The sequence below is a fragment of the Blastomyces gilchristii genome, assembly GCF_000003855.2.
Source record: "Blastomyces gilchristii SLH14081 genomic scaffold supercont1.27, whole genome shotgun sequence".
NCBI classification, from domain to species: domain Eukaryota; kingdom Fungi; phylum Ascomycota; class Eurotiomycetes; order Onygenales; family Ajellomycetaceae; genus Blastomyces; species Blastomyces gilchristii.
Genome location: NW_003101655.1, coordinates 534,706 through 547,418, shown reverse-complemented (window position 1 = coordinate 547,418; position 12,713 = coordinate 534,706). Strand labels below are relative to the sequence as shown.

General features: G+C 29.6%; 2 protein-coding genes across 2 annotated transcripts; one reads left to right on the top strand and one right to left on the bottom strand.

Annotated features, from left to right (window-relative positions):
- Positions 1-10,105: 10,105 nt before the first annotated feature.
- BDBG_17847 (uncharacterized protein) lies at positions 10,106-10,390 on the bottom strand (the record flags this gene model as incomplete). Its single annotated transcript, XM_031725479.1, has 1 exon — positions 10,106-10,390. A coding segment is annotated over one exon (285 nt), but the record flags the coding sequence as incomplete, so codon positions are not given.
- Positions 10,391-11,774: 1,384 nt separating this feature from the next.
- BDBG_08748 (uncharacterized protein) lies at positions 11,775-12,088 on the top strand (the record flags this gene model as incomplete). The annotated part of the gene is made up of 2 exons (XM_031723714.1): positions 11,775-11,945; positions 11,999-12,088. Coding segments are annotated over 2 exons (260 nt in total), but the record flags the coding sequence as incomplete, so codon positions are not given.
- Between the last annotated feature and the right edge of the window lie 625 nt (positions 12,089-12,713).

The following is a 12,713-nucleotide window of genomic DNA, read 5'->3' as shown; positions in this document are numbered from 1 at the left end:
AAACAATTAGTCACTGCTAAGAGAGATTAAAAGAATAACTTAATATCTGAAAAAGAGTTCAAAGCTATCAGAAATGAATATTTTTCAGATATTAAATGAGCTAAAACAGACTGCTGAAACAAATTTCTTAAAGAAGTATAAGAAAAAGAAGTTTTTAAAGTCTTTAACTATACTAAAACAAGAAGTGTAGTAAAACTTTGAATCTTAAAATATAAGTTTCAGAATGAATCATATACAGTAAACTCTTTTAAGAAAAAATGTCAAGCTTTTATGAGAATTCTCTTTCAAAACTCATCAGATTCAGATTCAGAAAAAGAGAATATATCACTTCATAACTATATTAATGAAAATGACTGAAAATGATCTGAATTTATATAAGATGAACTAGAGTCAGCTATCTTCTCAAGTATAATTAAAACTGCTGCAGAGTCTGATTCAATTCATCACTTGATCATTTAAAATACATATTTCTACTTGAAGAATGAATATTTTAGACTCTTATTCAATCTGTTGAAAAATGATTATTATTCTGAATACTGAAGAGAAGTCACTGAAGTGATCCTTATAAAATCTAATAGAAAAGCTTCAATTTCTAAATTATAAAGAGTAATATCTCTATTGAAATGTCTGAGAAAGATTTTAGAAAAGATAATAGCTACTAGACTATCTTTTATAAGCTCTCTTAGTGATTCTCTTCTATTTAATGAATAAATAAGAGATAGTAATTAATATTCTGTAATTGATACTGTTCTCTCAGTTATTCATAACATTCAAATAGTAAAGTATGAAGATCTGGTCTTAACTGCACTTTTTATTAATATAAAAGATGCATTTGATCATGTTTCAAAGTTAAAGATGATTCAGACTTTAAAGACATTAAAACAGTTACTTTCTTTAATAAAATGAGTTAACTGTTTTCTGTTCAAAAGAATCATATAACTATTCTTTGATGAAATGAAATAAGATAAGACTGAGATAAAAATAGAAGTACTGTAAGAATCTTCAATCTCACTCATTTTATTTGCAATAGACACTGTATATCTATTAAAGAATAGAGATATGAACATAGTGAGATCTTCAAGTTATGTGAATAATATTAATCTAGTCTACAGTTCAAAAACAATCAAAGAGAATTTAGAAGTGATTGAAAAAGCAGTAAAGAAAATCTTTATTAGAGCAGATATCAATCAAATTCAATTTAATATAAATAAAACTGAGTTAATTCATTTCTTTCCTAGATTCAATGTGAAAAAACTATGTCTAACTCTTTTGAATAAAGAAATTAAACCCAGTTTGAATGTCAAATGATTAGAAGTATGATTAAACTTCAAGTTGAATTTTAAATATTATATTCAATAAAGAACTATCAAGACAGAAAGACTATTAAATAGTATAATCAGACTATCAAATCCAGAGAGAGATCTATTCTTCCAGGCTATGAGACAGTTATACATAGTCTCTATCACCTCAGTAGATGATTATGAAGTTCAAATTTAATGAAATAATCAATAAGATCTTACTGAACTCTTTCAAAGTCTGTAAAACAGAGCTTTGAGAAGAATTCTGAGAGCATTCAAATCATCTTCTATTAAAGTAATGAAAATTGAAGCTTCAATTCCTCCTTCTGCTATTAGATTTGAAAAGGCCTGTATAAACTATACTCTGAGAGTTATAAAGATGAGCTTAAATCATATAATCAGAGAAAGAGTCTCTTCTTCATTTCTATTAATTAACTCAGGAAATGAACTAAATTGAAATAGATTTCTTGATTGAAATGAAAATAATTCTTCAAAGAAAATGCTCTCTCAACTATATAGACTATATTCACTGCTTAAAAATCAATTTTCTTCATTAAATATTGAGAAAATTGATCATGAGAAGATATCTCTCTGAAAAGAAAAGCTGGAATCTCTCATAGACTTGTAAATAAGTGAACTATCTAAAGAGAGAGAATATAAACAGTATTTGAAGAAGATCTCTATAATCAATATAAAAGAGTCTATTCTGATTTACTCAGATGACTTAAAAAATGAGAATTTAAACAGATTAAATGCAGGCATTGCTTATACTGAAGATAATATCAATTTTATCTCAGATTTCTGAAATTTAAGCTGTGAATCTGAAGTCTTTGTTGCTGAACTATTTATAATAGTGAAAGCTTTCAAACTCATTGAAATAAAATCTTATAAAAGAGAAAATAGTTTGAAAGAGATATGAATATTCTCTGATAGTCAAGCTGCTTTAAAAAGACTTAGAAATACTCAGATTTATAATAGTTAAATGAATCTTGAACTGATTTTAAATTCTGTTTTAACAATTCAAAAGAGAAGAACATTAAAACTGATAATTCATCTGCACTGAGTTTCTACTTATATAAATATTCATGACAATGAATTGGCTGATTTAGCTGTAAAAAAGAGTTCAGAATTAAGCAGATCTATTCAAAAAACAGTGTTCTAGTCTTTTATAAAGAGAAAGATAAAAGAATCTTGTTTAGATAAGTAAAATGAAAGCTAGCAGAAACAAAAGAAGAGTATACATTATTCAAGATTTAAAACAAAACCCAAGTGAAAATCTTGTTTAATCAAATATAAAAAGAAAATATTCTCATCTATAATTCAGCTGTAACTAGAATATAATTATTTCAAATCTTATATATAAAGAATTAATAACAGATTTGATTCAACAGAATGCTCATTCTACAATATAAATGAAAATCCTGAGTATATTATAATACATTATACACTATACAATAGTCTCAGAGCCAGATTAAAAGAGAACTATGATTTAAATTAATTAAATATGAGGTTCTTGTTCTCAACTGAGATAGAAATTAAATACTTAATAGACTTTCTGTCAGAAACTTAAGCAGCTATAAGAAAATGACTGAATTCAGAAATATCTGAATATGAAGAGGTGGAAATTGATCAGATATAGTCTGTTAAAATAGCTATACACTATCTTTTAATATTTTGTTTTATTACAGTCTCTCTTTATTTTACTTTACTTTTTTGTTTCTATTCTTTTCTATCTATCTATTTAATGTGTCTATCTTTAAGACTGTGTTCTCTTTTCTTTTGTCATGTCAAATGATTTCAAAATATCAGAAGATGTTAAAATACTGTAATTTATAAACAGTTTTTATATTCTGAGCTGGAATTTTCTGATTTTGCATATCTGAAATTGATAAATGTATAATAGTTGACTTTATAGATATTAGAAAAACTCTGAGAATTAAAGGTTTTCAGGTAGATATCATAGTCTCTGACTGCATACATCTATAATTGAAGAATAATAATAATAATAATAATAATTGAATCAGTTAATACTGCAGAGTTAATTAGAGAAGATAAGCTTATCTATATAATAACTTCTGAGAACTTTGTAGTCATGAAAACTGAGCTTCAGATATTAGAGAAATATCAAGATCTTACAGTGATATTTAGTTCAGCTAAGACAGCTGAGCTTTTATCTCACTGTAAGAAGAATCTGATAATAGATTTTATAGAAGAGTAGAAACTCTTCTGAGAATCAATCTATAAGCTCTCTTATCATAAGACAGAAGCTCTGTGAGTAGACTGACCGCCGAGATCATCAATTTCACGTTTGGTCTCATTTGGTCTGGTCTCATACATTTCTTGGCATGAATCCCACTGGGACTAATCATCAAAAAAACATGCAAAGTAACTATTCATCACATCTTAAAATGAGATCATGACTTAAAAAAAATAAGAAAGTGATCTCATTTGATCTCATTTAGTCTCATTCTTGACATAAAGTTACTATTTTTAGACATTTTAAGGTTTTTTTTAGACTATTTTTAATTTTTTAAAAAGTAACACTTTTTGGTAACACTCAAATGAGATTTAAAGTCATTTAAAGCAATAAAAATAATTTAAATTGAGAAGTCAAAATCGTGATCTTATTTGAAAAATGTGACAAGAGTAGACAGTAAGTCTCACTGAGACAGTATGAAACTACTATCTAATGTTAAAACCGTGTAATGAGATCAATCAAATTGGTAATGAGATCATCAAATATTCTGGTCCTGGTCTCAGACACAGTCACACAGTCAGTTTATCTATGAGCTTATATAAAGAAGAATCTGAAGAATGACTTTATCTGACTCTCACAGATCTCTGTAGAAGCCTCTGCGATATTTATAAAGAAGAAAAATAAAGATCTCAGATTATGTATAAACTACTATAATCTGAACTTTAAAACTATAAAGAGTCACTACTCTCTGTCTCTGATTGAGAATGTGATCAACTGTCTCACAGAAGCTGTCATATTCACATAACTGAGTAGAATCACTATATATACACAGTTGTAAATACAGTCTGACAATAAATAAAAGACTGTCTTTAGAATTATACTGAGATTATTTAAATATCTAGAAATGTCTTTTGATTTGACTAATATCTCTACAGCATTTCAGTCTTTTATTAATAAAATACTTTGTGTATATCTGAATATCTTTGTAATAATATATCTGAATAATGTGATAATGTACTTTATTGTAAGAGGTCTACGCCGAATAGATCGGTATGATATTTATAGGTCTTATATAACAAAGTGAAAAACATTAAAGAAGGAAAAAAGAGAAAGTGCAGAAATCAGTGATCAGAGTGAATATTTATACATGTACACAGTGAAGCTTCAGAGCAGAAGAATAGGAATTCTATGTATACAGTGAAGCTTTAAGACAGAAGAATAGAAATTCTGTGAGTTTTTCAGCTGAGAATCAGTGACTGAGAATCAGAGCTTTCAGTGAAATCTATGAAGTGTAATAAAATAGTCTATATGATTGATTGAGCGCAGCCTGTCACATTAGCCCCTTCTTTTCAGAAGTGATATAGAATCATGAGTGTATAGTTTTCATCAGTCAAGAGCTGCTGTCTTGAATAACACAGAGCTCAGAGTTCAGATCAGGCAATTATAGCTGACTTCTTTCACAAGATATTATCAGTCATAGCTGTGAAGTCTCTTATCAAGAATATCTTCAATCTCTTATTCAAGTTCATTATCTTCTTCTATGATCTCTGGCAGCTGTCAGTCAGAAGTCAGTTGAGAAGAAAACAGATCAGTGATAGCATAGTGAAGCAAGCTTATATAAAAGATATTATGAATCTCTGATAATATGTTAAGACAGTAGTTATAACTGTCTAGAACTTCTATCACTTTATACTTGATATATCAGTAATCTAGTGTATAAGATAAGTGTGTGATCTGTATATTCTTAAGATTTAATTATTTCAGATCTTCTATCTTATATTGTTTAGCAGAGTCTCAGTGAACATTGATCTGATTCTCTTAATCTTGTTTAGTGCTTGTCATGAAGGCTTCTGCTCAGTCACAGATATCTCAGAGCTTCATTACTATATTATCAGTGATCTGAATTGAACTGCAGAGATTCAGTGTGAAATGTGTAATCTCTAGAAGATTCAACACTTTCATGTAATATTCATGTGTAAGAAACAACAGACTTATATCTGTTGAAACAGTATCTCAGTCATTGATAGCAACTTCAGTGTGTAGAAGAATATTATATCAGTTATCTTATAAATAATTATAGAACTTATAAAGATAATTCTTCACTATCTGAATTATTCATTCTGATGTATCATTTATCTCAGAGTGATATGCAGTTGACAAGTGACATACAATCTTGAGAATCTGGCAGATTCTTGTTCAGAGAGTTCTTATAAATTAACAGTCTCAGTCAGATATAATAGATTTCAGTAACTCATACATGTGATAGAATGAACTCTGTAAGAAGATTTTAACAGCTTATTCAGTATTCATCTTATCACAAGGTTTCAATATTACATCTTTACTCAAGTAGTCAATGATGACTAGGATATTCTTACAACTCTTACTCTCAGAGAGATTGATAGTGAAATCAATGACTACATCTCATTAGATTCTATCAGAAACATTGAGTGATTTCAGTAGATCTTTTCTACAGTTCTTTCACAAGATAATGAAAGAATAACAGTTGTAGTTTCAGATAAAACATCTGATACTGTTTGATATCTCAGACTAGTAGAACTCTTGAGAGATCATTCAATACAGTTATTCACAACCTGAATAACTGATCATACAAGAATCATGCATCTCTTGCATTATCTGAGTGTGTAAGAGTTCAGAGTGAGAGACTCAGTGTTGTTCACAGAATTATAAAGTGTTATTGTCATCAATTAAGCATTCTGAGAGGTCAGTTCTTATACATAGTTCTGGGGGAAATCAGGGTGCTTCTTGACATACTGCTTCAGTGAGTGCTTGAAGAAGTTCATCAGTTTAAGCTGTTATATGTCACAATTCATTCAATGTAGATTCAGAAGATATTCTGATCAGCGAAGCATGTATAGTATTATAAGTGATATCATCATGATTAACTAGTATCTTTGAATTCAAGAGTCAGTGTTCTCAGTTTATTCAGTGAGTGTCTGTTACATCAGATGACATATCTTACTCTCATCATAAGAGAGCATCTGTCATCAAGTTCTAACTGTCAGAACAGTAGTATATCATAAAATGAAAATAACTTAAGAACTCAGATTATCACATCTGTCATTCAGTAAGCTTACAGGTGATTGTGAAATGCTTGAGATTCTTATAATCTGTGATTATCTCAAATTCAGAGATACTTCAGAGTTCAGAGTCTTATTCTTCTAGACAGTATACTATTATAAGAAGCTTCTTGTCATAGATCTTATAATTGCATTCAGCAGTACTCAGTTTCTTAAACATGAAGACACATAATTGTAAGACATCTTTATCATTATATTGTAATATAGCTTTCTCTGTAACATAGTCAGAGAAGTCAGCTTCAACAACTGTTTCACAATCAGAGTCAAATATTATTCACAGAGAGATATTAATGAACATCTTCTTTATCTGTATAAATGCAGCTTCAGTGTTTACTGACTACTGAAATACTGAGTTCTTCTTAATAAGTTCTGTAAGTGATCTCATGATATCTGAGAAGTTTCATATAAATCACTGATAGAAGTTAGCAAATCTGATGAAGCTTTATATATCTTTCACAGTATATGAAGCTTCTCATTCAAAAATGACAGAGATCTTCTCAGAATTCATTTGAATTCTCTTATCAGGTTTTATGATAAAACCTAGATATTTTATACTCTTGATATTAAAATTACATTTGTTGATATCTATTAATAGTTCTGCTTCTTATAATCATTGTAATACTCTTTGCATATATTCTTGATATTCTTTTCTGAATTTATCAGTGAAGATGAGAATATCATTGAGATATACAGATATAAATTTATCAAGGAAATCTCAGAGTGCTCAGTTAATATACTTCTGAAATATACTGAGAGCATTAGTCAGTTCAAAGAGTGTGAATTCTCACCCCTGTCAATGGAATTGTCAGAATATCACGCGCCATCAGTGCAACAGTTGAATATGTACTCTCAACAATTTTTCATAACTCTAGAATTGATTTGGTGTGTAAATTCATTGAATCATCTTGAAGATAGTGATCAAATTCAGTTTTACAAGTATATAGTTTTGCCTGATTTTCAGTTGTAATCAATGTATGCAAGTTCTGTTTCAAAGTTAGTATTATAGTTCTATGTGATATGAAGTGTTATCAAAGATTGTTACTTACTAGGGAATTGTATTCCACTGTCTCCACATCTTGAACATCTGCTTGTTCAAATCTCTGATAGTTGGCATTGTAGTAGTCTCAGGCTAATTTGACATATGAGTCTTATTCCTCCTCTGTTCAATCTTGAGAAGTGTAGATGTTAACTTGACAGAAGAGATCTAGTAGAGCTGCTACAGCATAGTACTCTGCAAAAGATTGTTCAGTTTTGCTGTAGTAATATGCCAGTTTATTCCTTACAGCAATAATAGCCTGCGCTATAGCATCATTCCAGACTGAATTTCTTTTTGAGTGATTCAACTGCTTCTCAAGATGAGTAAATAAACTGTTATACATTCACCAGGCTGACTGCAGCATTGGTGTATGAGTGATTGAGACTGTCTTTATTGTCTTATAAAACTGAAACAGTAAATCAATAACATATTTCAACTGAGTTCACTTCATATCAGAAAGTTTCAATATCTGAATCTTTTCTTAATCAGAGTGTTGCACTTAATGATCAATCATCTGATGCAATTGAAGAGTCTGAACAGTCATCTCATATGTTGAACTTCACTGTGTTCTAACATTCTGTATCATATTCAGTGATGTGACTGATTTATTTGTTTATTGAATATCATGAAATCATTATTGTTATTTAGAGAAGATACAAATTGCATTAGCAATGTTTCAAATCTGTGATATTTAAATTATTAGTCAATCTATTCAAAATTAACAGTAGTGTTATCAAAAAGTGTTATTAAAAAGCAATATTAAAAAGTGTTGTCAAAAAACATTATCTTTTGCAAAGTGAATGCAAAAGTTACTTGAGTAATCACTTTCATCTCATTCTCATCTCAAGAATCAGTCATCTCATTATTCTTTATCTTGATGTTAAGATTCTTTATCAGTGTTTGCATCATAAGTTGAACCACATGAGCAATGCAGAAGATATGACCTTGTTTATCATTTCAGGAATACAAAGCCAATTTTTGCTCCAAGCTCTTCATCATAGTGTAGTTATTCACAGCATTGTCAGTTGTAATTGTAAGAAGACTGGGACTAATATCTCAATAGTTATTTTTAATCACAGTCATTAATATCTCTGTCATATAATTCTCAGTATGACTACTGATCAATGATTCAAATTCAATTAATGTCTCTTGATAAGTTCAGTTCTCATCAATATAATAACATGTAACTCTCATAAATGCAAGATTATTTATACTAGTCTATGCATTCACTGTGAGAGACACTCTTCAATGATTCTTCAACTCTGATTCTAGATGTTGCATATTAACTTTGTAGTGTGTCTCAAGGTTGGACTGAAGACAGAATCAATGTGAAATATGAAGATTTGAATTAAGCATTTGAAGAAGTGTTCAGAATTCAGGGTTTTCAATTGATTGAAGAGAAAGATTCAGAGATATACACATGTGAAGTAATTGTTCACAGAAGTTATCAGATGAGAGTTGTGAAATCAGAGTACTGATACATGATTATTTTTACATGATTTTCTTCAAATTAGAAAGTTAGTGTTATCAAAAATTGTTATCTGATAGAGTAACTTACCAGCTCAGTAGTAATTTTCTGATTATTTTTCTTTTATTGTCTGCATTCTGATGACTTCAGATGTCAGAAAATTCCTTCAGAGTCATGATCAGTTCATGATAAATGTTTCTGAATGAAGTTGCAGTGATTGTAGCAGAGAGATGACTCTTCAGTAATCTGCAATACAATCTATTGATAATTATTCCATAGTTCATCTCAGTGTTTGTGTTGAGTTTTTCATAAATTTTGTGACCTAGAATCAGATGTGAAGAATGAAGTGAGTATTCATCATAATTGAAAGAGAGCATTCTATATTGAATTGTAAACAATATAGACTTTGTGATTCACAGTGATTTCTTGAAGAGTTTGTGAATCTTTAATAGAAGTAAAAGAAGTGAAAGAAGTGAATTCAGAAGACATGATAATAATTTAAGAAAGATGATAATTTATTTTCAATAACTGATCACTGATGTGTGTAAGAAGAATTAATATAAGAGAAAATAATCTTGTTTCTTAGCTTAGTTATAATTTTAGTACTAACTCAGATTGAATATCATTAATGTATAAAAGTAAATAAACAATCTTGATTAATCTCTGTTATATTTCTTGAAATATATTAATATTATGAAAGAGAGTATTATCAAATTGTGTTATCAGATGATATCATTAAAAATATATTAATATTGTGAATATCAATGTTGAAAAAATGTTGATACTTATACATTATAGTGATTTGTGAATCATGATAGTTAAATATATATATATATATATATATTATTCCTGACTTGATTACAACTTGTACAATAATTTTTAAAAACTCAAAATTAATTTCAATTATTAATAATTATGAACTTATAACTAACTAATATAAAAAGAAAAAAACTTTTTCTACTTATCATCTTTCTGCTCTTTCTCATTCTTCTTATCATTCTTTATAATTCACTTCTCATTCTTCTTCTCCTTCTTCTTCTCCTTATCTGAGATAATAATCATCTCAAAATCTCTCTTCACTGTCTTCTCAGAGGAGGGTTCCTGCTGCTCTCTCTCAGCCAGGTCAACCTGTGTCTCAAAATCCTGCATTTCCTGGTCTGCTGTCTCAGGTTCCACCTCAGCAGTAAACAGATTGACATGCTCAGAGAGCAGGGCTGTCTTCTCAATATTCTGAATCATGAAGTGCATTTGAGACCTGAATAAGACCTCAATTCTCTTCTTCTCTATCAGCTCCTGCTAATCAATTAGAGAACAGAAGTGTTATCAAAAATCATTATCTCTCAATAAATAAAAAACTTATCAGTTTTAGCTTCTTTATCTTCTACTTCAACACTCTCTCAATCTTCTTCTACTGCTGCTTATTTACAGTAATACTCTTCTTCTCTCTTTCTCTCTTCATCTTAGTCTCAAATCATTCTCAGAACTTCTCCTGATTTCACTGCTGCTGCATGAGACTCTTCACTATCTTCTTCTTCAATCTCTCACAGATGATGTTATCCGCATTATTTCTATACTTAGTTCAGTCTAAATCTATCAGAAGTGTTACTTAAAATTGTTATTATTCTGCTTTCTTACAGAGTCTCTTCAAGGCATTATAATATGTCTTACAATCTGTCTCTTCTCACTTGAATACCTTCTTCTTCTCTTCCTTCAATCTGTGATGGCACTCACACGCCTTGGTGGTCTGCAGAACTGCAGAATATTTGAAGAGAGATGACATGATTGGTTTCAGTGAGTGTTAAAGAGAGGTGAAGGCAGGAGAGACAGTCAGAAATGATATGATAATAATGATAATGATGATGATGATGATGATAATAGTGATGATGATAGTGATAATGATAATAATGATGATAATGATGATGATGATGATGAAGAAAAGAGTGCATTGAAATATATTACTGACTTATCAAATATAAAGAGACTCAAAGAAAATATTAACAGCTTTCAGCAATGTATAGAAACAGCTACAGTGTTGTATAGTAACATCATCTTTATTTAATACATGCACTGTTGATATTCTTTGTATGCAGTTATTATATAATCTGTATCAGAGATACATGCAGAAAACAGATCTTTATTACTAGGACAAATGATTACAGCAATTCTCTGTTTTTATATTATAAAGATAAGTTATTCTCATTTCTTTCTTCTCTCTTTTCTCTTCTTCAATCAATCACTAATTTCAAGCTGGTATGAAAACTATTAAAACACTCTCAGAAACCCTTAAATTGAAGAGTATAGACTAATCAAATTTCAAATGTAGAAGAAATCAAATTATCTTCTACAGATTCAATTATTCATCCTCTCTCAAATAAAACAGCAGTCACGTCCCCCCCCCCTCTCAATCAAACAAAACATGGCTCATGAAAAGCGAGTATCACGCCAGATCATAATGACCAACACGGCCCCAGCACGCAGGGCTGCATATGCACAGTGTGTGCTGGACTGAGAGGCTGTGTGAATTGCAAACCAGTGACAGCATCTCAGGGAGAGCTGTGCAGTGTGAGAAAGCCACAACTCTCAGTCATGTGTGCAGAGAGTGAATTGTCATAGTAAGTGCATGTGTATTGAAGTAATGCTTTTTGATAATACTCAGTCTCTGATATGATGAAAATAGAGTCTCTCTGTGAGATCTGTTTTTATCAGAAGTCAGAGAATCTTATATTTCTCAAGATCATCTTCACATGCCTTGTCTGTGAAATTGATGAGAGAAATCATCAATTTCAGTGTTCTGTTCTTGATGCTATTCAAGTGACAGCAGAGTTCATCCTGATCACACTTTTTAAGTGTATGTTTTCTAATTATTCACATTTATATAGATATATACTGATTATTTGTTAGATGATGTTAAGACAATGACTTATCATGACTGTGTTATTCTCACTGTGAGAAATACACAGTTGATGATGAACATTGTGAAGACTCTGAAGAGTGAGTATTTTAAGAGTGCTGCAGCTCTGTGATCTTGATTTTTTTTTATTTTTATTTTTTGTTTTTTTCTTTTCCTTTTCTTTTTTTTTTTTATTGTGATTTTTTCTTGTTGTTTTGTTTTTTATTTTTTTGTTATTTTTTGTATTTTATATTTTTTTTTTAATTAAAATGATATCAATTATGATCTGTGTTCAGAAAAGTAATGATATTTGATAATACTCTCTGTTGAATTTTCAACAAATGAGCACTATATTATGATATTATGTAAGTGAGAAATGATTTTATAATCTCATTTAATGTCATTTTTAATAATGAGATCAGAATGAAAATGTGACTAAGAATTCAAACATATTCTTTATCTGAGACTAGATTTTTATTTGAAAAGTGAATCTGAGACCTTTAATATTTGAAATAATGTGATTTGAAATCAATGTGATGAACATAAACCATGATCAGAAGTAATACTTTTAGGCAATGTGACAACTGTAAAGTTTGGTCCTGGTCCCAGACACGGTCACACGGTCAGTCTAGTTACACATTCAGATATCTTCTCAATAAGTAATCATTTCTAATAAGAAGACAATGAGTGTGAATAATTATTTCTAATAAGAAGATGATGAACATT